The following is a 26,566-nucleotide window of genomic DNA, read 5'->3' as shown; positions in this document are numbered from 1 at the left end:
GAAGCGGATAATTAACTAAATAATGTGATTATAGAACTCAGTTGGAGTAAAACGAATTGGTGGGTCTTAAATAATTTAAACCGTGTCCTATTTTGATTTTTAGGACTCAATTGTAGGAGTCTCTTGGAGATGGTAGTTAGCGGCGGTCTCCGTTGCAACAATAGGTCGAACAAATAGCACGCGCCAAAAACCATCACACGATATCTTACTCGATGCCGACCGGTTACTGACCCTGGCGAGTACAGTGCCCCCCGTGGCTAGGACCTCGTTGAAACTTGAAAGGATACGCTCCTATACCACGCTAGACACGAGAGCAAGGGCCAATGGGGGCACCGCAGGCGGGGGGCTTGGGAACGGCCGGCGCCGCGGCGCGCGATGCCATCGTGGTCGCGTCCGTGCATTAAATTGCCATAATTTTTTATGTTAAGCTTGTCTAAGGCGCTCAAATTCAACACTATAGTTTGCCACGTTTAAAAGAATCTTGTTACACTTATACTAGTTATTGACGAGCATTTTCTATAACTGTGGCTTCAAACCAACACATGCCTCAAACTTATCTAACCTTAGACATGACAAACTATGATAAGTTAGACAACAAACCAAATAACCCCTAAATCCAAACATAGCTACAGCAACTAATCGATCAGGGTCCTCGATTAGAAATACATTAAATTGGATGCGGAATCCACACTGGAACCGTGAATGGGCTACATCGGAATCCTCCTGATCACAGCCCCGGCGGCAACCTGAGGCTACTCTCAAAAGAAAATTCGCTCAATCCTCTACTTCGGCATCCTCCTCCTGATCACAGCGCCGTACCTCCCGGCGGCAACCTGTGAACGACAACGATAAATCAACAAAAGCTCAAACCTTGAGAAAACCAGAGCTGACAACTGAGAGATCGATGGCCGAGAGCCCGAGACAGCTTACGGGAGGCCGGCGTTTCCTGGCCGTGGCGGCGTCGTCTTCCTTCACCGGAACCCTCTGGAACGCAGCCAGGTCCGTCTTCCTCCTCGCACCGGCAGCCGCAGACCCGCCGCCTGGTGCAGCTCGCCTCTTCTTTCCTGCCTGCTGGCTGCCACCACTCTCCTCGGGGTCCTTGAGCAATGAATGAGCATGGAGCACAGTCCATCAAACGTGTCGTTAGGCAAGATCAAGATGCCCCTACTGCCAGTCGATCTGCCACTACTGCTCAGAGTTGAATCTGAAACGGCTGCCATACGGAGAGTGAGATCACTTACGGAAGACTCGATGGGTTCATCATCCGAGTCAAGGGCCCGCTGCTCCTCCGTCGTCGTCGAACGCTTCTGCTTCTCAAACACGCCGAGTGCATCAGTCTGCAGATTCTCCGAGCTTGTTCTTTCCCTGGTCAGGCTTTTCTTTTCCTGGAGCTGCGCAACAAGGTTACTCGGCTTGTCAGCTTGAAGAAATTATCATCAGTTGATATCCTACTTTTTCTTCAGCGGAAAACTCGATCTGTGGACTGTGGTGGTAGTTAATTTGTGATGCATTTTTTTTTCAACCAGAGGTTCTTCAGACTGGATAGAAATTGAAGTTCAGAATGTTGGACAGTTTGAAGAAACAGTTTGTCAAGGAGTTTCTTACTATCGCTTCCTCGATATTTTGCTGCACGCAAGCGTGAAATGCCCTCTTGTCGTCCCCCTCGACAAACTCATGGAGTGCGCTGTTGAAATCGTCTATAGGAAGGACCTGCGGTTTCTGGAAAAGCAAGGATGGGACGAAAAAAAAGTACAGAATTTTGCATCAACCTTCATCGCGCAATCATGTAGTAATCGAATGGTGGACGACCTATGCACAAAAAAGAGGAAAGAAAGAAAGAAAGAAAAGAAAAGAAAAGAAGAGAAGAGAAGAAGACATCTTGTTTGAGTAGTACTAGAAAGGAAAGGATCAGGAGGAAGTTGGGTACAATGTTACTGTCTGCGATAAGTGCTTCAACCGTCTGCTGGTTGAGCTCATTTGGACAAAGATCTTCAGAAATGTTGCAGCTTTCTACAATATATAGAAAGAACAAGTTCAGTAGCCCGCGTCCGCGTTGCTCAACTATTGAACTAAGATTGGTTTGCTAGGTAAGCAATACTAGAAAAAGATGGAATGCCAAATCTTGTGTCTAGTTGTATTAAGCAGAAGTGCCGACCACATAAGGCAATACAATAAAAGAGACAGCCTGAAAATACACTCAGCTTGAATTTGTTAAATGTATTCAAATTTTAAACTTGCGATATAGCCAGTATTATACTTTTCATTAACCAATCTATAATGTTGATTGTTGATATGCTCACAATAAGATAGTAATATGGCCACGTTAACAATAAATTGATTGGCAAACTAAAAAAGTATTCTAAAACAGAAACTCAACACAAGTACCACCCTGGTCCCATATGAGCGTACCCTAGCATTACTCTCTCATGTATTGTTTTCATAGGAAACAATAATAGGCATACCTTGCATAGTTTGATGCCTTTGCCTTGATCTTGTAAGAAGAAGTATGTCTTGTGGGTTTACAACCTACAAGAGCATTGATATGCAACAGTAGTAACTAAAAGGATTACATCACATTTAAATTATTCCATTTTAATTAGTTTATGAGGTACCTTGCCCACGTAGTGCTGACCAAATTGCTTTGAATTTATCGTTGAAAGCCCAGTGTGATGCACCTGAAGAACAATTCAATCTCTTTTCTGTTTACAACATTGTGGGACAAAACTGCCATAAAGAGCTCCTGATTTACCTTTATTCTAACCAGTGGAAGCTTGGGCTTTGATCCACTACTGGATGCTTCTTCCCTACTCTTATCAATAAGGTTGCTCACCTAAAGCCACTCTGCCGTCAGTATTTAGTACAACAAATATCCAACAACTGAAGCTTCATTGTTCAAAGATCTGATTGTTCTGTTCTCGATTTAATTTAACCAGTCATGGGAACATATTCTTGGAAACAGACGTTTTTTTTACAAAAATACAAGGTATTAGTTGGGGACTTACAACTTTGTGCAAATGCTCATGAATGGATGCTTCATCACCAGGATCAACATCAACCTGGTCCTCCAGTACAACCTGCATGACATTCTCTTGATGTAGTTCACTTGAGCAAACACAAGTAAGAGCTGGATTACCTCTGCATACTCAAAAGGTCTAACAGACTGCAGAGGTATTTTGGTTGTCCTGTACTCTCTCCCCTATTCAAGGGCAACATGATAAACTAAATAAATGAAAAAAAGAAGATATTTGAATGTTAGCGTAGCACGTTGCACCAGTACTAACCTTGATTTCCAGAAAGAGCGCATGTTTTGGATTTGCTTCAGTATTGATCAGTGAGGTAGCAATTGAGGAACCTGGTTGGGTGATATGGAAACCCATTCCAGGAACCTCCTGTGAGTAGTTGATAGAAGGAAAACAAAGTTAAAATTAAATACAAAAGCGGAAAGACAGAACACTTGACTAAAAATACATATGCTAAATTGCACCTCTTGCCCTCTTTTTAAATACTAATATGTCTTGTTTTACCTGTGGATCAATCAGTTTTACCTGTGGATCAATCAGACATTCATGCTCATGGCCCCAAATTACCATGTCCACAAAACGTGGCAGAAGGAGCTCACTGATAGCGTCTCCAGGACTTCCCCGTGTCCTACACAGAAGTACAGAGAATGACATCTGATCAGGAAGCAAAACTGCAAAAAATTAAAATTACAAAGTGGTCATAAAATCTTCATAGATGATCTCAGTCGGAGATTGTGCACCTCTTTTGGTGAAGGACCAAGATGTTGAACCAGTCAGAGGATGGTGTCTCATCTTGGAATTCAGGTTGCATCCAGTTAACTGCACCAGGCTCCTGATGAAGAATAATACATTACACATATAAACAAATGTATGAGACTAGCTTGCACAGAACTTAGGGAAGCTATATGGTGAAGTACATGTAGCATTCTTTTCAGTCTCCCATCCTTAATGTTGCCAAGTCCATACATGGCAATATAAGTTTCACCCTAAAATAAAACAAACAATTCGTCAGCGTTTAATCAGTACTCCCTCTGTCTTAGAATATAAGTCGTAACCACTTTTTGTTCTTGTCCCACAATATAAGACGTGTTCTTTATATGCACACGTACATCGATGCAGTGGTGTAGAGAGAATTAAATGTATTTCTTGGCCTTTGAACCAATACTGGTTACACCTTATATAACAAGACAGAGGGAGTAATAATTGAGTTTGGTTGACATTTCATGGAATACAAAACTCCAATAAGTGGATATACCTTTCTGATTACTACTGGATAAACTGTTACTTTGCCAACGCCGGTGCATCCAAGATCTGTCTTGCCGAAATAATTCAAAAAATTTCCTGCTGTCAATATATCGTTCACTGACAGGTTATCCTACAAGAACACAAATAAGTGTATAACTTATAAGTGAACGTACAAAAAAATGCTACCACCGTTTCTTTTTAGAAGGCGTGCAATAACTTCACAATTCAAATTTGATAAACTCTGACTAACAATTAACTTAGCACATTTGAAGAGTTTTGAGGTAAGACTGATATCAGTGGATCCATATAAAGTGCTTATGTTAGTTTGATTATGATTTATTGTTATGACTATAAACAATGTGATCCAACATAAACCTAATGGGGTACACCTTGTATCTGAAGAGAGAGAGAGAGAGAGAGAGAGAGAGAGAGAGAGAGTATTTATCTGTTTTTAACAGAGAAACGTGAAGGAAACGAAATCATAATTCATAATGTCCATACAGTTCCAGTAGGATAATCTTGGTCCCCATGGATGGTGAACACGGGCAAGCCAATTTTGTAGTTTGGGTCTTCATAATTCACTTGACAAAACCTGAAAAAAAATCACTACTTGACAATTAGACTGGAACACAGCTAGTCATAGAATCATCTTCGGGAGTTGACAGAGAGAGAATGATGGATTGCCGAACCTGTTCTGGAGGCTGGCTGCTTGATCACTAATCACCTGAAACTGGACTGGGCAGTCGTTCATGCAATAGCGCCGCAGGATCTCAATGGCCTTCACCAACGTCGAATTGGAAGGCTTGTTCTCATGAAACAAATTGCCACAAAGGAGTAGGAAATCCACCTGTAATCGAATGATGTATTGTGACATGACTTGTAATCATCTAAAAATACCAACACTCTTTGCAAGAGGCGTTGAGTTTAGACTGTGAAAAACATTGTATAATCTTTCATAAAGTGCAATATGTATGTGCATCGCAAAAGAGACACAAAAATAGAATAATCTTTATTTTGACAAGATCCTTACGTACCTTGTTTTTTACAGCCAATGAGCAGATCTCTTCAAACGTGTCGAAGGAGTCAAATCCGCGCACCTCGTCCTTCTCGAGGTAGCCAAGGTGACAATCTGTCGCCACAAGCACGCGCAGACTGTTGCCCCCCTTTTCTTCCCTAGAAAACACGATTCAAAAGTTAACTAAGATATTGTCATTTGCATGTGTATGATAGTCGTCTTCTTAACGAAATGATTCATATGAAAATTCTTCTTGATAAAATGGTGCATATATAGCTCTCTCTTGGAGAGAGAGAAAAAAATGTAGGTACGATTTTAGCAGCCATGTTCCCAAAAGGAATGAAAATGTGAAACAGGAAAGAAAACAAAAACACGGAAAGATACTTTATAATGTTTTTATACAATCTATACTACTTATTAAAAATCTAAGGAATATGTTGTCGTGGTTCTGTCTCTAATCATTAGCGGATCCAAGGGGGGCTGGGGCTCAGCCCCCTACATGTAGAGGAAAATAGAGAAGAAAGAAGGAAAAAATAGAGAGAAGAACTCCATTGGAGAGTGAGGTGGAGATTAGAAGAGAATGGAGAAGAAAGAAGTTTGTGTTGTCTCTACCGCACGTCATCGGAAAGTTAGCCTGCCCGCCGGCGAAGACAGCACTTACCAATACGTCTCATTGAATGCCATGCGGTCGTCGGCCTGGTAGGCAGAGGCCTCTGCCTGTTCTCCACTGTGAGGGGCCACGGCGCTTCCGCTGGTCACAATGCCAGTCGCAAAATCAAAACCAGAATCCGCGCTCTGATCTTGCTCCATTAATATTGCGCGCGGATAGCAGGAGACAGGGAGCGGAAGGTGAAATTGGCGTGGAAGAGAGCGAGGGAGGGAGAGGGGCATGAGTAGCTTCCTCCGTAAGCTTGAGCACTGATGAGCTTGTAAGGCTTCTTTCGTAAGGCATGCATGCACCCGTGCCAGCTCTTCAGTATACTTGGGAGCTTGACGCAAAAACAGTTTAATAGTGGTTCTGAACTTTGGCATTTCCAAGACCACTTAGTATATATTTGCAATCCCATTTGATGGGAATTTCATGTGTGAAACGTTGAAGTGTATACGTGAATTGTCTACATTCTCCTAACATTTTAAGTTTTTACTAGATATGTGCCCGTGCATTGCGACGGAACACAAATTAACGAGCCTCAATTGCTCAAGGTTTTAGCGACGGACGGCGTGAACGCAATAGTGACGGGAGCCCTCATGGAGAACAGTGCATTGTTGCAGAGAAGCACGAGTCTGAGCACACTATGGGCTCCATCGTCGTGTTGTGGGGCTGCCATTGCCACGAGCTCCATATATAAAATGGGTTGTTCAGATCATAATAACTAAAACAATGATGTCCCAAGACTTTTGCTACTACATTCAAAGACTCATGCAATATTGACAGTGCATTGTTGCAACGAGAACATATAATACCACGATAACTTATATACAAAATATGTGTTATATTGTTATGAGAAAATATTTCATAATCTATTTGTGGGCTACTTTAATTTAGATGTTTCACTACTACAAATTCCCCCACATGGCCATAACTTGTAGAAAGAGATAGCTAATGGTAATCATACATAATATTGTTTTGCCAATTATATTATATGTAATAAAAATCATAGAAAAAGATAAAATTGCTAAGAAGTTGGTACGGAGAAAATTCTATTTTAAGTCATGGCCGAATTGTATGTCTCACTTAAAAATATCCTCTGTCTATTCAAAGTGTTCCTTACTGTACACAATTTTATATTTATTTGAAAACATGATAATCATTTTCGAGAACCTCTTATATGGCATGTGCTTTAGAACAAAATAACATGTCTTTACCAGAATATATTCGCATCACAAAAAATATATGAATTACCAATCCAGTCTTGCGCCTCATTTTGTTTAATAATTAATTCATAAAAGATGTGTTGTTGTCAAACAAATGAGAGAACATAGAATCAGAAAATGGTTCGACTAACTTTAACAGAACTTCGTAGATTACAAGAGAATGAACACATCCATGAGGGATGATAAGGTCTTCCTTCATATAAAGTAGATTCTCAAGTGAAGTTGTCCATACTTCACGAATTTCATGGACAAGCTGTTGTTGCATAGCCATTAGGAATTCTCCATTGGTGTCACCTTAAAGGACCTGGCATCATGATAGGTTGTGTTTTCATTGTATAGTCCACATATAAAAAACTCCGAGAAGCAAATAATAAGCATGTTCATCATTTGTTAGAAATTAACATGGATAACTCTCTTGTGCCCAGTCCCATCCTGGTAAGAGTAAGTAACAGGAACTCTGGAAGTGGTTCATCTGGAATGTGACATAAAAATGGTTATCAGCTAGGAAGAAATTTTATCAAAAAATTTGTGACTTACAGTAGATTGATTAATTTAAAGTTGAGTACTCGTATCAGAATGTGGCAGTACACGCATGATCATAAGAGAGTAGTGCATTGCAGGTCAATGGCGATGGCAGCCTCCGCCTTGGCCCCATAAACCAGCTTCTGCATTGCAGGTCAAGTAGGAACGTTAGACAACGCTCAGTAATGTCTAGCTATGCCTATACCAGTTTAGGCAATCAAAACAGTAAAGTATGAACCTTGATTCGGGAGAGATGAACTGCACCAAAGCACATTGGGCATGGCTCGCAGGACGCGTAAATTTCGCAGTCAGAGAGCTCGATTTTCCCGAGCTTTTTGCAAGCCTAAAATATGGGCATACAGAGACCATCAAGCACATAGCGAATAATGAAATTAACTGCCAGACAGATTGCAAAAAGAGATTAAAGTAATGATAATTTTACTGAGATCGACTGCTAATGGTAGCCTTCAGGTAATTTACCTCTCTAATTGCAGTTACTTCAGCATGCGCAGTAGGGTCAGTGTGCTTCAGAACCATGTTATGGCAGCTAACTATCACTTCATCATTGCGGATGACAACTGCTCCAAATAGACCTCCGTCACCGCAATCGACTCCTCGGTATGCTTCTTCCACTGTTTTTGTCAAGAATTTGTGATCCCTGTCTTGCACACCTGCAAAATTCACCACAATGCAGGTCTTAGATCAGTTTTCTTGTTGTCGTTACATAAAAGCAAGTTGGCATAACTTGGACAACTACTTTGAAACATACAGTTTTTGTTCTCAGTACTTGAATTTGTGAATGTGTTTACTTTACCTTACTAACTTTTATCCAAACGTAAAGTTGAGCACAACACAGAAATGGAAATGGAACACAGTAAAAAGGAATATTGCCAGGATACACCAAAAACAACAGGTAAAGAAGGTGTCACTGGGAGAGTGAAGTCCCAAACAGTAAGGCTTAACTTCAAGCGAACTGAAATATTGTTTATAACATCTTCATCCATCATGTGTCCAAATCCATTATTCTCTTGACAGTCCTGGAGTGCTGGATTATCCAACACCCTCCTTAGTACAGTAGAAGCAGATGTTAGTCTTTGTACCTAAATGTTATAGCACAATTAGAAAAAATAAAATAACATGGTTAATCCTTAAGAATATATTACCAGATCATAATACCATTTCCTCTGGTGATGAGTAGTCTCTGGTAGTTAGCGGCGTTCGTGGCGGGTTTGCGGAGGGCTGTGCGGGCAGATCACCCACGCGTAAAGAGGCGGGTGTGCTGTAGGGGCATGGCAGCGGGCGTGCGCGGCGGGCGCGTGATCCGCGCACGTAGGGCGGGGAATCGCGACGGGGAATCACGGCGGGGTGGGGGTGGGCGGCCGGGCGCGCGGGATCCGCGGAGGTAGGGGATGGCGGGGGCAGTCTACACTGGACTCTTAATAGTTAGTAGAGATATTGAAATATAAATTAGTTTAAGTTATATCTCAATATACCTTAATAATTAAGACCTTAATAGGTGAGTGCCCGTGCGTTGCAACGGGAATATACAATACCACAATAACTTGTATACAAAATGTGTGTTATACTGTTATGAGAAAAAAGATTTCATAATCCATTTGTGATCCTGGCCATACATAAATTTTGTTATTTTAATCTAGTTATTTCACAACTACATTGCAACCATCAGTATCATGCAGACTTCGATATATGCCACGATTTGCATTGTCTCTTCATTGGAGAGCGCGTCCCACACCTGTCGGAAGAGGTTCACTCGTACATCGTCAGTCATCAGGCACGTACCATCATACACGCTTGGACTGCTTCTAAAGGTCGAACTGGCAGTCGCCAAGCTTCTTCTCGTCGTCGATGAGCGACGCCAACGCGAGTGCCTCCTGCTAGTGGTGTTTGTTCGGGGTTTTAAAGTAAGAAATATAGATTCATCCTTGGCACCAGGAGGTCCAGGACGACGTCCGGGAACGGGCCGACGAAGCGGTTGTTGCTGAGGTCGAGCTCGTGGAGGAGGCGGAGGCGATGAAGCGCGCGGGGGAGGACGTCGCAGAAGCGGTTGGGCTGAAATTATATAGAACGGACGGTTGAGATCGGCTAACGGCAGAACGGCAGGCTACCCTTGCAGCCTTAATAAGTAGTAGAGATTTGGGTTGAACTAGTTAGTGCATCCACTCGAACCCACGCTAAAACGGAAAAGTCCACCCAAACGTTACTTGGCTGATGGGTCGAGCACAAAACTAAACACCAAAAAAGTTGACAATGCAAGATTTTTCATACCATAATATATTTGGTTGGGGCGCCATAAGGGGCAAGATCAGAGATGATATCAGACCAACAACCCAGATAAGAATTATGGTGTCAAATTTGGTTGAGTGATCACTTCCATGCTAGCCGGTTTATCTTGCTATATGGTTGTATGCTAATATAATATGACATAAAAAGTCAATCGACCAGAGCCGCTCGGTCGCCTCCTCCCGGGCGACACGGGCGGCCGAAACCCTAGCCGCCGCCGTCCCCTCCCTCCACTCCATCCCACCTCGCCGTCACCGAAGGGCGCTGCCGGATGTCCGCGCGGCCCCAAGGAAGGTGGCGGCGGGGCGATTTTGCTATGGTTTGGTCGCGTCTGCCTAGATCTAGTCGGGATACCAGGAGATGGCAGCGGCGCGTGTGGGACGGCGACCCTTCGCCGGCGCGCCTGGGTTGGCCAGGGCCTCGGCGGTATTTTGGCGGCAGAGTACGACACATCCGGGGGTTGCGTGTCCTGGCTAGGTGCCCGCGCAGCAAGGGGGCATGCGGCCGGTGGTGGGTCGCAGGCGCGGAGACAGTGTTGTTGGTCGCCCCTGCGCCGCGCGCGGAGGGCTGGAATCGGGTGCGCGCGAGGTTGGCGGCCTCCGCGTGCCAGCCATCAGAGGCGCCGGCAGGTTGGTCCCGGGCCAGCGCATGTGCCGGGGTGGTGTTCGGCGTTGGTGCATCGGCAGGCCTGCGCAGTCGGCCAGAATGGCGGTGGCGGGACCTCCACTCATCTGCGACAACGTCGGCTAGTGGCTCGGGCTAGCACTGGGTGGTGGTGGTGGCGGCAGGCCCAAAAATCGTCATCTCTATACGAGACGACGGGGCAGCGCCAACGGCGGAGGCGGCTTGCATTGTCTCGAGGTTTCGGCCAGACACTGTGCTGGGGGCTCTTGGGCGAAAGTCTCGGCGACGGCGACGCCCATGGGCGCCACTTCCCCTCCTGAGGGCGTCGCATCCCCAGTGCTATCTTCCTTGGGTGAAAGCCCGATCCATCGTGGACAGGCGACGGTGGAGTCACGGTAACGTCACTCCCTTCCTGAAGGCGTCGCTTCTGAAGTTCGTCTCAGCCACGGCTTTGCCTTCGGCTGTTGCTTCGCTTCTCGGCGCCTGGTATGCGGGTGGAGGTGGGGTTTTGCATCGTGAAGTCAGAGTTGCTATGTCAGGGGATGTGGCTCGGCAACGATAACATGAGACGAACCTCCCTTCTTTGTGGTCCAGTTTGTTTCGAAGGTCAGGCAAATTCCGGAGGCAGGGCGGAGGGTCAAGATTGGAAGTCGGAGCTTCTCTGTGCCTTGAGCCTAGCAACGATGACCTATCCAGACCTTTTGCTTCGGGTTGTATGTCTGCTTTTCGTTTGTTTCGTCCGTCGGCTGCTTTGGGAAGTCGGAGTTGCTGGATGCTCTGCATCCTTGCTTGACAACAATGACCCTTAGCAGTTTTGCGTGCTCTCGTGTGGGATTGCCACTTCCTGTGTTGTTTGGGCACTGTGTCGGCGGTGAGTGTGGTGTCGTGTTGATGTCCCAATCCAACCGGCGAGTTGAGTTGTATGGTGTCGGCACGTTGATGTCCCAATCCAACTGTCTGTTGTTTGTTGTTTAGTCCAGTCCGGACCGCTTCTTCTTTATTAATATAATCGACAGCTCTCCTGCCTGGTTTGTTTCAAAAAAATATAATATGACATCTAAATAAAAATGGAAGGAGTACATACCATTATATGGGAATTAAAGTTAATTCATTAGGAATGTTCGTAATTAACTGGAGAGATCAATAAGCTAGCTGGAGATCAATACATGATGTGTGGTCCATGCATAAAATGATAAGGACATGCAACCAACACACAAATACCCTCATTCTCCTTCTGATGGAAAATAAAATTCTCTTGTAAAGTTATGAACTAACTACAATGAACTAGCCTAAAAATAGAAAGGCAATTGGTTTAGCCAAAAGCATGAATGACAACAACATTTTATGACTACAAATGCTGAAATGCACTTACACTAGAATGCAGTGATTAGACATCAGTAGTGACTTTTTGGAAAGTTCTGTGTAGTCATAGCCAACTCCTATTTTGGTTATGCCATCAATATATATATATATATATATATATATATATATATATATATATATATATATATATATATATATATATATATATATATATATATCACATTTATCACTTTAAATTATGACCTTCACCATATGGCCGTGTCTACTTTGATTACATTAATATAAACATGTATTTGCTCAAATGAAAGCATGACAAATAATACTGTTTATTTATTAATATCAGAAAATTCTCAACAGATGACAAAAAAAGATCATTGTAAGGGTGTTTTTGTCATGGCTCTTCCGGTGGCATCTCCTACGGCTTCTGGTGAAGCAGTAGCAAACGGTGCCAAAGAAAATAACTCCAGACACGGAGCACCATGATTTTAGTATTGATTTATGTGGCGAGCCAGTTTAGCTTTATACATGTCACTATATAGAAGTTCCACAAAAATAACTATATACTCCTGTTAATGCGGAAGCTAATTACTAGGGCATGCAAACGATAATAAGGTCCGGTTTGGTAGGGCTCTTCCTCCAACTTCAATAATGGCTTGAGCTCGTCTAAGAAAATAGCTCCCTCCTTATTTTTAGAAGAGCTTTAGAAAGAGTACTCTGTTTGGTTGGAAATATAGGTCATTCTGTAGGTTCTCCTACGATATAGCGTAGACGAAGAGAAACACATGGAAGAGGAGCCGGTAGAAGCTCCTTTTTCTGGCTCCCGGCTCCTGCTGTTTTTTAGGAGCTCCTCCCTCTTTTCTAGAAAGAGCCCCATCAAAGAGCGTCCATTTTAGTAGATTTTTTTAAAGAAGTCGTTAAAGGAGCCCTACCAAAGAGGGCTTAATTAAATACCAAGTTGAAGAGATATCCTCATGTAAAGTAAAAAGTACACTGATCCATGTTTTTTTGGGGGGCAACGTCCTTAGTCTATCCGAAAGTTTTCATGAACTTATTTATTATAGAACATAGGAAAGTATATATATTTTGAATAACCTCAAACCATGTATGAATGTCAATTAACTAATTATGGAGATCATCAATAAGAATTTGGCATCTAGTTGTGTACGGACAACCTGATGAAACATTTACCATATTTAATTGGAGGTGAACACATGCATAGCATATATACCATGTGCTTGAAATGACAATAATTGCAATATCCACAATCACCTTCTGGTGGTAAATATGACCCCTCATAAAGTTATGACCTACTCTAACAGACTAAGACCACACTGTGTGTAGCAACTTGCTTTATTTAACATGCATCAGAGGCAACTTGCTTTTATTAATTAACATGAATTAAAAGGAGCACCGTGTGCACTGTTGCTACACACATGCATGCATATACATATACATATACGGCCGGCCTTTGGTATTATATTCCGAAAGATTATAAAATGCACATTTGTTCGAAAACTAAATATTAGAAGTGGCGAAATTAATAATAGGTAGAAAGTTGCATATATATAGTGGCTAAACAGATATTATATATAGAACCTAAAAAAACGAAACGGAGCGAGGGGGGAAAATTAAAAGAGAGGTACGGTTAAACCAGAAGATGTTGTGTCAAGGTTCTAAATATGCTGATGTAGGCCGAGATCTATACATCAGTATGCAAAATCAATCAGCAACGTGCGCCAAGGCCGGCGGTCTGCCTGGCAGATGATCAATGCAATGCAGCAAGCAGATCGAGAGCGAGGGCTTGCACTCACATCGTGGCGCTGGCGTCCGTCGCCGGCCGGGAAGATCCGGCCATCTGGTGATGGTGATGATGCAGGGGGAGCGCGCGTGCCGAGCGAGAGTAGTGCCAAGAGGCTTGTATTGCAAGCTGCTTCTGTTGCCAAAGGTCAGACAGGTAGGTGACTGGAGAAGCTACTCCTACCTTGCAATAGAAGCCAAGCCATGCGTTATATCTGGGCTCAGAGCGTATCAGGTCAGGTCAGGTCAGGTCAGGTCAGGTCAGATGAAACATGGAGGCCGTATGTGGCCCACGGCCCAGCAGCGGTGGTCCCTCTCCATTCATCCATTCATTCATCGTTGACCGTCTGGTTTTGGTGCCGCAGCATCGATCGACCAAGGAGGTGATCTTGGGCAGCACTACTGAGTACTGACAGCGGCCAGATCTTCGAGAGAGGGCCGTGGAGGAGGATGCGAGCAAAGAGATGGCATCAAGGAGACCTGCAGGTCTCCAGATACTGTCAATTATTGCTGCTAAATAGATCCTTCTGTCTTCACTGGGGGTGGTGGGCGTGATTGCGCGACCCGTTGACGGTTGTGCAGACGATGGACACTGCTGCGGTCGGAAGGAAATTCCACAAAAAAATACGTACGTACGACGTGATGGCTGCCACTTCGACGCGGCTCATACATTTTGATTGGTATATGTTGAGAAGAAACTTTTTTTTTTAATTAAAGCACAGCCGCTCAATATAAATCATATGTTTGTCGTTTGGCTTTAGATCACTTAGAGCTATATATAGTCACTAGGTAGGTGCCTGTGCGATGCCACGGAACATAAATTGCGAACCTCCAATGGACTTCATTTGAGACAAGTGATGCCCAAGAAAATGGGGGTAAACTGACACAGCTATCACTTGCATTACTTGCCCTATGCGCGGAAGAATCTGACGCAGCTATCACCCATGAAGATTTCCGGTTAACTTGTGGAACCGGACTTCATTTGAGACAAGACAACAATACCAGTGTTGAGCTTGCCACTCAGCCATGGCACACGCGAGAACACGGGATGATCAAGTAAGAACTGAACAGAATGCACTAATACAAAAGGCTAGCTTGCGTTCGCTTCCTTGCTCCACAGGAAGCATAGTTGATATATAAATCGAGAAGTTTTACATATAGACTTCCCAATATGTAAATGGAGAAGTTTTTATACAAATCGAGAAGTTATACAAATCGAGAAGTTTTATCTAGGAAGCATAGCTCCACAGTAAGAACTGAACAAAATCCAGTTTTACACGAAAACACGAGAGCAGGACCTTTTTTTACTCTATATGTAAAACTTCTCAAATTGGGCCCACAAGCTCAAACAAAATTCCTCCCATCGAAGTTGCTGGATAATTCTAAGAAACAGTACAACACCTGCACATGCACGAATAGAAAATAAGCACTGGTTTTATGTCAGGATACATATAAAAGATAAGAAACTAAAGTCACCTCAAGACGTCCGGTGAAAGAGTTGTTAATCGATGACACAAGATAATATAACAAACAAAGAGAACCAATGATAAAAATTTAATCAATATGAATAATATCAATAGTATTGTGATTACTCGACCAAGGACCTTCACCAATTCCATGTTACATTACAGAAATTGCCAAAATTGCAATACCTGAGCATGGATCATGCTACATAAAGTCCCTCTGCAACTCTAGGATAATGAACTAACCAATGAAAGCATGTTTTTAGGCAAAGAAACAACAAACAAAAGGTTTCATGAATATAACTTGACCTACTAATGATTGGCCAAGTTGGATTTTGAGCAAAAATGATTTGCATGGACCAGTTCCAATAATAGCAAGCATCTATGACCTGACACAAGCTATAGTTGGCTTGTTTTTTAAATAACATGCACCATAGAAATCCTTATTTCTGAAAATATCAAAATCATTGACATGTTCTTATCTGCCTATCCGGATTCTTTCTATAATATTAGAAGCAAGAATTACATGAAAACAAACAACATATTACACTGACACAAAACTAACCTCAGTGACCTCTTCACCTTTTTTTATTCTTCCTCCTCTTTAGACTCTTTAGACTATTTAGACAAGGATGAAGAATTACATTAAGTATAATTGAAGGAAGCTAAATTACAATAAACTATAGCAATCATTACCCCCAAATGTTCTTGATTTCTCCTTCCATGTATATATGAGAATGACACAAATTGTGAGCAGTTCTTAACTAAGCTTTCAATTCTTGCAGGGTCAGTAAACTCATACTTGTCATCATCCTAAAGGAACAAGAAGGCAATAAGAATTGTGGTAGAAGGTGGAGATCTTATAGAAAGTCTTTTAAGTTTCTTACTCTCAAATAAAGAGTAGTCTGTGTTCCACGTGTGAGCACTTTCTCAGGATAAGTTTGTTCCTTGATAACGTAAGAGCTGTCGTCAGCCTCCGCTTCCCACACATGCTCCACTATTGCTAACATCCACTTACTCCCAAGCCAAATACAACCAGGGTATTATGCTCTTAAAATTCTAAATTTTACCTATACACTCAAAATAGAAAACCAAAAAACACAACATGATTGAGTATCTCACACTTCAATAAAAGGTTAACATATTTGTTTGTGATTTACAAACAAAACAGATTTAATGAACAGGGTTATCATGCCAAAATTTGATGTGTGTGTGTGGGCAGTTTGGATGTTACATGGACAACGAGGCATCCCTGAATCATTATTAATTAACAAAAGGATTTGTATTGCACTATGCCCCATACATGACAAACGAAGTACCCACATTATGCTAACTGGGAGGATAAGGGCACACTTATTCTAGACTCTACATTGGTACAATTCCACATTTCCACTGAACCAGAAAGTTCCTGACTATGAAGAGGAAATTGGGAGACAATAATAAGTAAATGCAGTGAATTTCCACCAACCAAATCTTACCGAAGACATTTCTCACTACAGAAACGAATAGGAGGAAACAAAGAACAATAGAATCCGGAGAAAGGGAAGGAGATTCGGAATGCACCTGCACCTGCATTGCCCCCTCCCCTCCATCACATCCCTACCAATCATGTATGACACCGTTGAAGTAATCGGTTCAATCTGAAAGGCCTGCAAACACGACTAGGATAGGTACCTAACCATCAGTATGTATGTTACAAGAAGCATGTTTATACTCCACATCAAATAATTATAACCTAGTAGTACATGAAGAGAAAGTGATTAGTTGACATACACCATGACCACTTGATCATTAATTAGGCCAATTCAGAGCACAAATATTAGTGGGTATCAAAGATTAGTTTAGAGCTAATTGAGAGCACAAAGATTAGTGGGTATCAAAGATTAGTGGGCCAATAAAGGCCTGCAAACATGCGCAAGACCAATTCATTCAACAACCTCAAGAATCATCTATCATGAAGCGTTTGGTTTAGAGGATATCAAAGATTAGTTGGTATCTTAATAGTATTCCCAGAAAAATTATTCATAGGAAAATAATCATAGTCAAAAGGAGATATCATAAGGTGGTGCTCTAAAGCTATTTAAGACAAATGGAACCTACCCAGGAGTAAGAAACCTGCAACTACAAGATAAAAGTGAATAAACTGAGGAATAAAAAGGGAACATATACATAAAGCGAACACAAAGATATGGCCTCGTGTACCAAACAAGCTGGACCACATGGTCACGTAGCAGAATCCATGATGGACATTGTTCTTTTGAGTATTCAAGAAGAACATTGTTCTTGCAGTACACTGGCTTACTATTTTGTAGTTATAGTGAACGAAAGAGTTAATTTTTGAAAAAGTAACCACAAAACCTAAAAAGTTACTCCCTTCGGTCACAACAAAAAGATTCATTTTGGATATCTACATGGTCTCCGAAATCATTCTAGTACATAACATAACTGTAAAAAGTACCTACTGAAAAATGTTCTGAAATCATTCTAGAACAGGTAGGTGTTGTATGCAGGGTCTGAATGCGAGGAGATGCTTGGATACTTGCCTCAAGATCTTGCTAAAGTGTTGGCTCCTCTAGTAGACAAGCAATATGTTGAATGTGAGGTGAAATTTTCTTATTTTGCTAGATTGAGCCACTAAATAATAGTACTACTGGTCAACCAGCTGCGAAAAGAAGAAAAAATGGCAGTTCCTTTAAGAGCAGTGTCAGGGTGCTTTGCTCTACCTCAGAAAGGAAAAATGAGGCATCTAGTAGACATATTTTTAATATTTTTCATCATTGTAGGTCTTGACACATCTATCTTGATTGGATAACTTACCTTGTTAATGAAGGTTTCTCTGATATTCCAGTGGCCTAGCAGTTACTGTGGAGGATATTCATTTGTGTTTATCATTTATTTGGTCTTGTTCAGTGAGGAGTGAGTAGTGAGTAGTTAGTAGCTTATGGACTTATGGACTCTAGACTTATGGACTAGAGTTTTGTGAATTGTGTATTTGAATGGACAATGGACTTTTGGACTTATGGATACTCTAAACTTATGTGAATGGACTATTTATGTATATGTGAATGTGTTTTGTGAATTATGTATTAGGCTTGTGAATCTGTATATGTGATATTGTGTATATTGCTGTGAATTATTAATAGGTGCAGAAAAATCTGTTTTGGGGGGGGGGGGGAACCATCAATTTTCGTCGGCCTCAGTGGTGGCCGACGAAAATATGTTCCCAGGCTATTTTCGTCGGCCACCACCTAGGCCGACGAAAATATGTTCCCAGGATATTTTCGTCGGCCACTCAAGGCTGACGAAACTATCCTGGCGTATTTTCGTCGGCCACCCCCGGCCGACGAAAATAAATGGGTGACTCACTATTTTCGTCGGTTTTGCGAAAACCGACGAAAATAGGTTATTTTCGTCGGTACCGACGAAAATAGACGTCTATTTTCGTCGAACTTATTTTCGGCGGCTATTTTCGTCGGCAGGCCGACGAAAATACTCTATTTTCGTCGGTTTAGGCTTATTTTCGTGGGTTTTTGGCCCACGAAAATTTAGGCGTTTCCTGTAGTGGCCACAACGACATTGGGAACAAGTGTATGACATACAAACAGTAAAATGGGAAGGAAAGGGTCAGAAGTATCACCAAGCAAAAGGTATCCCTTGAGGTCTGCACATTATAGTGGTAGAGTTCTTCGCTCTGCCTTAGCCAATAATAATAAGGACAGTGAGCCTCTGAATGCAGCTGCTGCTACCCAAGCAGCTGTGAAAAAAAGAAGTGGCAACCAGCTAGATAGTCCTAATAGCACTGTCAGGCTACTTTGTTCTACATCAAAAAATAAGGACGAGGCACATAGCGAGCCTCTAAATGACAGGATCACGCTCTGCCTTAGCCAATAATAATAAGGACAGTGAGCCTCTGAATGCGGCTGCTGCTACCCAAGCAATACTTGTTGCCCAATACAATATGACAAGAATATGAAATTGTACACATTTAAATCCACATACAAACAACAAGCAATACTTTTAACTTCCTATAGTGCATAAGAGATAGCTCCTTTCATAGACAAATGAAGTAAAGATATATTAAGACCAGATGATCCGTAATAAACCATAGATATAATATTATAATGTTTCAGTGATGATTATGATAGTACAGAGATAATAAAATAAGGACAGGTTTGTGATTGAAATAGTGATGATGTGTTCTCAGAAGTTATAGCAGAAAATAGAAGTATATAGTGTTCAGACCAAATCAAGCAATCATTGAGAAAACACTTACCGAGAGAATGACTCTGGTTTTAAATGATCCCAATGACAGCATCTCAATCCCCTGAGAAAGTGAAGTGTTAAGGTTCTAGTATTTCAACGAGGTCCTACCTTGAAAGGAAGAAGGACAGATCGATCTCTAACAGTCTGACGCCACGTCAACCAGCAGAGAGAATTCCTCAAAGATCGTTAACAAGTCAATCCATCATTGGATCATGCAGGGCTGCACCCATCATTTGCTGCAAGCAACCGAGCTGGTTTGGTGTGCTAAAAAGCCCCTCCCAGATCGATTGAGCAGCACGCCCGACCGAGGGGGATGCAACCCGATTATTTGGTGATATAATTTGGTTTGATATTGACATCCTAGATGTAGCTCCAAATTGTTAAAATCATGATTTTGGCTCAGAACATCGTTCTCATGAACAGGAGACTGATTATGTTTTGCTACTCGGCTCTCACGTGCCGCTCAGCCGTCAATACCATTAAATATGATTGTGCCGTTGCAACGCACGGGTATTGAACATAAGGTTCAATTGCATAGTGATCTACCATCCTTATGGCACTACCTCTTATGCACTAATCATCCTCAGAAACAAACATTCCAGTGATAAACCCAATACAACACTACACAAGAGAAAGTTGTACAAAGGCCTTAGAGCACAAAAATATGGAAATTTACTCCATTCCAAACTATGTCATTTTGGATTTTCTAGATAATGTTTTTTTACTATGTATCTAGGCATGACATATATCTAAGTGCATGGCTGCATCTAGAAAAGCTAAATGACTTAGAGAGGGAGTAACAGGAATAGAAAAACAGTAGCATGATTATACTTAACTACATTTTCATCTCTATTTAAACATTACAGTCAGCTGTAATAGAACCCTGAAATCAAATATATTCCATTTAAGGGGCTTAGGCCATAAAACCAAACCCAAACTAATAGAAAGTCCCTGAGGAATCAAATACAATGGTTCGGTGTCGTTTCAACGATCATATAGCCCTAGGAAATTACCATATCAATGTTTTCATGTCCACTGCATATCTAGTCAGTGGGCAACAACTCCATCCCATCCTCTTGGTATATCTATTGTGGACAAAAGAGATACAAGAATTAAAGACTTTTTAGAAAACAAGAATGAGTACTTTATATATGTAGATACTATAGATCCATGTAGACTGACTTTGTTTCATTTGGCATCCTAGATTCTGAATCCTGTGGAGAGTTTTTGAAATATTGTCGCCGATTACCCGTAAGAACAACGACCACTCTTCTAAATCTGAATTTCATGTTGCCATGTCAATTTGCCTTGCAAACTAATTAAGTCACTCAATTCATATATTGGCAGAACGGTTGAATGTACATCCTCAGTGTTGCAGGCTTTGGTATTATTTGGTGACTTCAATTCAAAGTACCGCAGTAAAGAAATAAAAGAAAATGTTGACAAAGCTGCCATATTTATTGAGAGTAATCAAAACAAGGATGGATCCTGGTTTGTATGAAAACATATTCTAATTTGTACAGGTTATCGGTTTTTTCCCTCTGTCTAATTGTAACTAAATCAGAAATTACCTGCAAGGTATGGCACTTGGGGAATATGTTTTATCTATGGGACCCTCCATGCGATAAATGGCTTAGTTGCTGCTGGGAGAAATTATGAGAACAATATTTGCATTCGGAAAGCATGTGAATTTTTGCTCTCAATACAACTCAAAACTGGTGGCTGGGCAGAGAGCTATCGTTCCTGCGAAAGACAGGTGAGTAACTGTTGTATTTCATTTCACATTCAGAGATTAGATGACGTACCTTGGAAGTCAGATACTTTTAGGCTCTTTATCGCAACAATGGGCAAACTGTCAACCATGTCCAAAAGCTCTTGTCCAGTCCTAGTTATTGAAGAATAAACCAAGGAATTAGAATTACATAGGAACTAAGTACACAGCATAGTGGTACAATTCCTAGTTCCCAGTTATTTTATTTATTATCCGAAGATAATATATCATTCCTGACTGGTAACAGGCATTTAACAAACCTGAAATTTGGTGTTCACTGATTGGCATTTGAAAATGATAAAGGACAAAGTAAGATATATAGAAGATCCAATATCCTCTCCTTTTTGAAGCTTCCTAATACGAGTATTTTCTTATCAAATGGTGAAATATAAAACCCTCTGATTTATATGGTCTCTACGGGTACCTCACTATTATACTATATGTATAGGTGGAGACGCACCCACCCTTTATTTGCTTCAGACTTTGGAGACGATCGAGTCAGTATAATACTATTATAAAGGTTGTTTTATTAATTAAGTCAGAATGGGATTGCGGAAGAAGATACGTAGCTGTCTGACGCATTGCTGCTACTCATTAATTCCTTCCCGACCACCGCTTCACGCCTGCCGTCGTTTCGGACATTGACAGACAGGCTCACAGCCAATTCCGTGTGCCATTTTATATAGAGCCATCTAGTTGATAATTTGGTCAAAACCAATTACCTGCAGGGCCAAGAAAATGAACAGAAGTATAGAATTACTATCACACATGAATGGTCGTTGATCGCTCACAAGAGACTTATGAATACTAATATATATTGAAGAGAAGAGAAGGAGCAGGGAGAAAAAGAAGAAAGCTAGCTTTACGTGTATCAAATCTCATAGTCGACCATACTGTCATAACACTTGACCAATTTTTCTAAAAATAACTTCATTAGTCAATAGTGGAATATAAGTGGATGAACACCTTTGGATCGCTATCTTTATCAATATTATGCCAAAACTGTTAGTGATTTAGACCATGAAAAATACCAGTGTGAAACTAATAACGGAATAGTGATAAACTACTTCAAAAGACATGAAAAAAGGCCCTCTTCTTTCCAGCATAATTCACTCCACTGAATTGTTAATTCTGTTATGTTAATAGTTGTATTGGAAAAGAATGAAAGTAAAATGAAATGAACCGTGAAAAAATAGTACAATACTCAGTGATTCTATCTATAGTGCAGCATGATTCAAATAGTGTTTTTCTTACATATGCAAAGGAAATTCATATATTGAATTCAAGTTATTTCAACACCTCTTGGCAGTTTCTGACTGGCCAATGCTTGAGTAGACCCCAAATCATAGTATCTGCTAATTTGTAGTCCTTTTCAATGAACTGAATAATACAATAGGACAACCCTTGATGGTTGATCGCAACAGAATTGGGTTCATGCAGGGGGATGAGAGCACGGGCACGGATTAGCTTGTGCTCTCCATTCGCAGGGCAAAGCTCCCTTATGCCATTGTGGCGCTGCGTCTCAAAGATGAACGAGTCACCTGAAGAAATACAGACAGACTTACAGTTAGTGCACATAATCACAGAAAGACTTACAATTAGTGCAAGAAGGTGAACTTTTGGATTCTTTTGCCCAATTCATTTCTTCAGTGCAAACATTACTTATCTGAACTTTCTCAAGTTCACAAACTCTGACAGCATAAACACCACCCCCTTACCGATGCTTGAGTTCCAGCTAAAGATATTGAGTTCCAACTAAAGATATTGAGTTCCAGCTAAATCAGGATTAGGAAGGGACGGTAGAGTTTAGGTCAGTAATGTCTTAAGGAGTAGTGTAGATAAAGATTAGTTTCTCACAAGAGCCTTTTGCTATGCACGATAAACCATCAATTACCAAACCTCTTCATCTCGCAACAGTTCGCAGACAACCAAAGAATAACAATTTAGTAATTCTATCTGCAAGTACAAACGGGTATAGCTACTAATGCACAACCGACAACTACTAATGCAACAACAGATATATTTTAACGAAAGAAACTATGCACAATCTGAAAGTCTCTTTTTTCAGTTTGTATGCACTTTAAAGAAAGAAATATTTTAAATGTTCCCTGTCAAATTGTAAATTACATACACAACTTTACTTTCCCGTTTCCCATTATTCAAAGGTATATATATACATAGCTGACCTTCATTTTTAAATTCTTGATGTTGCAGGTTTCTTTGATACTTCGAATCATCACAAATCTCTTCTGAGCTATACCCAAATTTTCAAATCACACTGGACTTCATGTTCTTTTGAATCAGTTCCATGCTAAAAAAATAAAACAAATGAATCTATCCAGCGGTCATGTATTTACTGTAAATAAATAAATTACTACACATGCAAATAACTAACTTACAATTAAATAGTATTCATAATACTTAAATTACGAAATGTTTCTGGCGCGCGCCAACACGCGTGTAAATTGTTTTGTGTTCGGAAGGCTCCAGATGCATGTAACCGTTTTTTCTAGTTCTCTCTAAATGTAAGGAACACCTACTTCTTACGGTGACATAATCTTCAAGATTTATGTTTCATGTTGTTGTGCACAAAAGGAACCATGCAAATTAGTTTCGATCAATCAAGGACAGATAGTGACTGCTTCATATTCAGCTAGAGAAACTCGTTGGGGCTTTATGACTTCTTAGTAACACTAAGCAAGCACATACTTAACAAAGGGCTTCATGATTTGTTAGTAATACTAAGCAAACACAAGTGAAGCAAAGGGCTTGACATAGGAGGTATTTGAAAAGGTAAAAAGGAAGTCGTAAGATCTCACCCGTTTTATATGAATCCATAGTTCTCTGAATCTGTGGTCCTTAAGATGTCCGTTAAGCAGAGCACATTTATAGCTCATAAAAAAGTTAGTGATAATCTGAGATCGTCTCTTGTTTCCAAGAATGCAGGAGACCTGGTCCTCTTTAAAATAAGAAGAAGAAAAAACAGATTTAGTTCTTAGTTCTTACAATGTGTAATCCACCTCGCGAAGATAATTTCAGTCTCCTCAGCAGTGCTTTTCAGTCTCCTGGACACCAGTCTTCACGGTAGCAGCAAGTGCAGCACACAACAGGGAAACATAATGAAGGAGAAGATCAGACAAACTTCCAGGAAAATGATACAATTTTAAAAATATAGAGGAGATGACACAGTATATCCAAAGGCTACTAAAGCGATACAATCATGAATTCACATGCATTTGCAGGTCGCTAACAAAATGATAACTCAAATTAATTCATCTAGCAGCTTGACAACAAGTTTTATGAGTATAGCAAGGAAAGGCAAGTTATTTACCATCACTTCTTTACAACATTTGGCAAACAGACAGCAAGCATTGTATAACGGTGGACCTTGCAGCCCAAACTGCATCACCATACTTGCAGCCAATAGTTGCATAGGGACAAGATGTGTAGATAAAACATGAAGCGAGAAGCTAGATAAATCTTATGCCCTGTTTGGTACCCAGGAATATATAAGCACCCATCTTTCCTCTAACAACATCGATTTGTATTACGAAGGAACGCAGCGAAGCACTCGGATCTAACAAGTTATGACCGACTTCGTTGGCGCTGCTAGAATCTGATCGGCTGCATAGGATAGTTGGGGCATCAGTTTGTGTGTCACGATCACCAACACACAAGCAGCCATGCGACTGACTCTTCAAGACAAATAGAGAAATGGTAGGGGCGAGATACATGTATAGGATATACCTTGTTGGCTGTCATTGTGGCTGACGAGGGAGTGGAGGAGCACTGTGACCCACGAGGCAACGACGAGGGAGACAATAGCAGCATAATGCGTCTTCAGGTAGTGCGCAGGTCGAGCGAGCACACCACGGTGCCGAGCTCCTCGGCAGAGATGAACCCAGATCTGAGGGACAGGGGCTTGCCTGGAGATGAGAGGAGGGGCGACGTGTGCCGGAACGCGACCACCGCCGTGTACAGGGTGCGGTGTGGGCGGAGGCCGGGGACGACGATGCGGCAGCATGGTGGAGTGAGGGGCGTAAGGTTTGGAGGCGGTGCCACACGGCGGGCGTGGTGGTGGTGTTCTTAGGTCACCCCTTGAGGAGGTGGGGCCGATGGAGTGGCGCCATCGGCTGTGGCATCGCCAAAGTCGTCGCAGTCGAAGGACTGGGAAGTGATGCGCGGGAGGTCACCGTCGGAGGGGGGAAGAGGTGATGAATCCGAGAGTGGGAGGAGATGTGGCGACGGGGAGAGGGAAGAGGCGCTGAGGATGGGGCAGGCGCGTGATGAGGACACGAGGGCGGCTGTCACGGCGGGGGCAACAACCTCTGGTGTCACTGTCATCGGAGCAACAACCTCCACGCGGATGGGCTTGCTCTCCGACGCCTTACCCACAGCCTTGCCTTGCTTCGGTTGAGCCGTCGGCACCGACCGGACCTTCTCTACTTTCCCGGTGAAAGCCCGCCGGGCGCGGACCGACTCCGTGGATGCATCCGAGGATCAAGACGCGCTGAGCGGCAAGCCCGGATGCGACAGCGGCGCGTCGTTCCTCCTCGACGGCGGCCCAGGAGGTGTGCGCCGCGGCGACGGCACCGGGGATGCAAAGCTAGGGTGCTCGCACGGTTGGACGATCGGGTGGGGGCGGAGCGATGCGTGGGGGTGAGAGTGCGCGCATCGGATGGCTGAGAGACTCTAGAGCGTATTGGACGGTTGAGATCGTCGGAAGGCAGAACAAGCAAAGGCAGCCTACCCCTTAGAGCCTTAATAGGTAGTATAGATTGCATATAATAGGTTGGCTGTTTTGTCGACCGTAAAAACTTTGGACAATTATTACTAGCCCCATCTTCGTACTCTCATTCTCTCATCATATTTCTTAGAATATGTGCTACAGCCAACTCTTAGTCGACTGATAAATTAATAGCCCGCTTCTTATCTTTCTTCTCTTCTCTTCTCTCTCTTCTCTTCTCCCTCCTCTAACATGGCAAAAATATGATGTGGCAACCTATTTAGCCTGCTTACTGTTGGGGGTCTCCTTCTCTGTCGAAGATCCTCATAATGAAGGAAACCATTTTTGATTCGTCATTAATAGATATGACGAAGAACTGAATGCCGAAGCTATACCAGATACGCAAAGGATACATTAGAGCTTCGACAAAAAATTAGAGCTTCGGCTTAAGGTGATCCCGAAGGTTATACAAGAAACCAGATCAACAGTAGAAAGACTCATTTATCCTTAGTATCTGTATTAGAACAATATATAAGCATTAGGGTCATAATTGTACTTTTTTTATTTCGGCTGCATCACGTGGCTATAAATAGATGAACAGTACTACCGTACTTTTCACGC

At 42.0% G+C, this 26,566-nt stretch overlaps 2 protein-coding genes and 1 long non-coding RNA gene across 25 annotated transcripts; all 3 read right to left on the bottom strand.

The window, feature by feature from the left end:
- Window positions 1-782: 782 nt before the first annotated feature.
- On the bottom strand, window positions 783-6,171 carry LOC100125648 (Mre11B protein). Its single transcript, NM_001112579.1, has 19 exons — window positions 5,942-6,171; window positions 5,300-5,438; window positions 4,955-5,112; window positions 4,767-4,857; window positions 4,276-4,395; window positions 3,938-4,006; window positions 3,761-3,852; window positions 3,546-3,648; window positions 3,282-3,389; window positions 3,134-3,196; window positions 3,003-3,074; window positions 2,750-2,830; window positions 2,613-2,675; window positions 2,463-2,526; window positions 1,928-2,010; window positions 1,606-1,719; window positions 1,242-1,391; window positions 931-1,098; window positions 783-833 (listed from the first exon to the last, which is right to left on the bottom strand). The coding sequence occupies exons 1-19, from the start codon at window positions 6,169-6,171 to the stop codon at window positions 783-785; spliced, it is 2,019 nt and encodes a 672-aa protein (NP_001106049.1).
- Window positions 6,172-7,222: 1,051 nt separating this feature from the next.
- On the bottom strand, window positions 7,223-10,431 carry LOC103655201 (uncharacterized). Its single transcript, XM_020552021.1, has 7 exons — window positions 10,333-10,431; window positions 9,628-9,747; window positions 9,377-9,430; window positions 8,652-8,777; window positions 8,158-8,373; window positions 7,916-8,020; window positions 7,223-7,820 (listed from the first exon to the last, which is right to left on the bottom strand). Exons 1-7 carry the CDS (start codon window positions 10,429-10,431, stop codon window positions 7,752-7,754), a joined length of 789 nt encoding a protein of 262 aa, XP_020407610.1. The 3' UTR covers window positions 7,223-7,751.
- A 4,369-nt stretch (window positions 10,432-14,800) lies between these two features.
- LOC103653042 (uncharacterized) lies at window positions 14,801-25,947 on the bottom strand. 23 transcript variants are annotated; one of them, XR_002269038.2, is made up of 13 exons: window positions 24,967-25,947; window positions 24,039-24,296; window positions 23,406-23,530; window positions 22,519-22,760; window positions 21,254-21,941; window positions 20,631-21,191; window positions 20,462-20,533; window positions 19,459-19,509; window positions 16,749-16,846; window positions 16,073-16,255; window positions 15,882-15,998; window positions 15,751-15,803; window positions 14,801-15,123 (listed from the first exon to the last, which is right to left on the bottom strand). It is a non-coding gene; the product is annotated as an uncharacterized lncRNA (long non-coding RNA). The 23 variants fall into 23 exon arrangements; XR_004857710.1 differs by having other exon boundaries at window positions 21,020-21,191; XR_004857713.1 differs by lacking the exon at window positions 23,406-23,530 and having other exon boundaries at window positions 21,020-21,191.
- Between the last annotated feature and the right edge of the window lie 619 nt (window positions 25,948-26,566).

The sequence above is a fragment of the Zea mays genome, chromosome 4 (genome assembly GCF_902167145.1).
Source record: "Zea mays cultivar B73 chromosome 4, Zm-B73-REFERENCE-NAM-5.0, whole genome shotgun sequence".
NCBI classification, from domain to species: Eukaryota; Viridiplantae; Streptophyta; class Magnoliopsida; order Poales; family Poaceae; genus Zea; species Zea mays.
Note: the sequence above shows the minus strand (reverse complement) of the source record. Positions and strands in the feature narration are given on the sequence as shown.

Coding starts and splice junctions, on each gene's coding strand:
- LOC100125648 (NM_001112579.1), bottom strand. CDS start 6,171: ATGCCCCTCTCCCTCCCTCGCTCTCTTCCACGCCAATTTCACCTTCCG. Junction 5,113..5,299: donor CATTGGCTGTAAAAAACAAG/GTACGTAAGGAT, acceptor ATTCGATTACAG/GTGGATTTCCTACTCCTTTG. Junction 4,858..4,954: donor GCAGCCAGCCTCCAGAACAG/GTTCGGCAATCC, acceptor ATTTTTTTTCAG/GTTTTGTCAAGTGAATTATG.
- LOC103655201 (XM_020552021.1), bottom strand. CDS start 10,431: ATGTGTCGTACTCTGCCGCCAAAATACCGCCGAGGCCCTGGCCAACCC. Junction 8,374..8,651: donor ATGTTATAAACAATATTTCA/GTTCGCTTGAAG, acceptor AACTGATCTAAG/ACCTGCATTGTGGTGAATTT. Junction 8,021..8,157: donor AAGTAACTGCAATTAGAGAG/GTAAATTACCTG, acceptor CCCATATTTTAG/GCTTGCAAAAAGCTCGGGAA.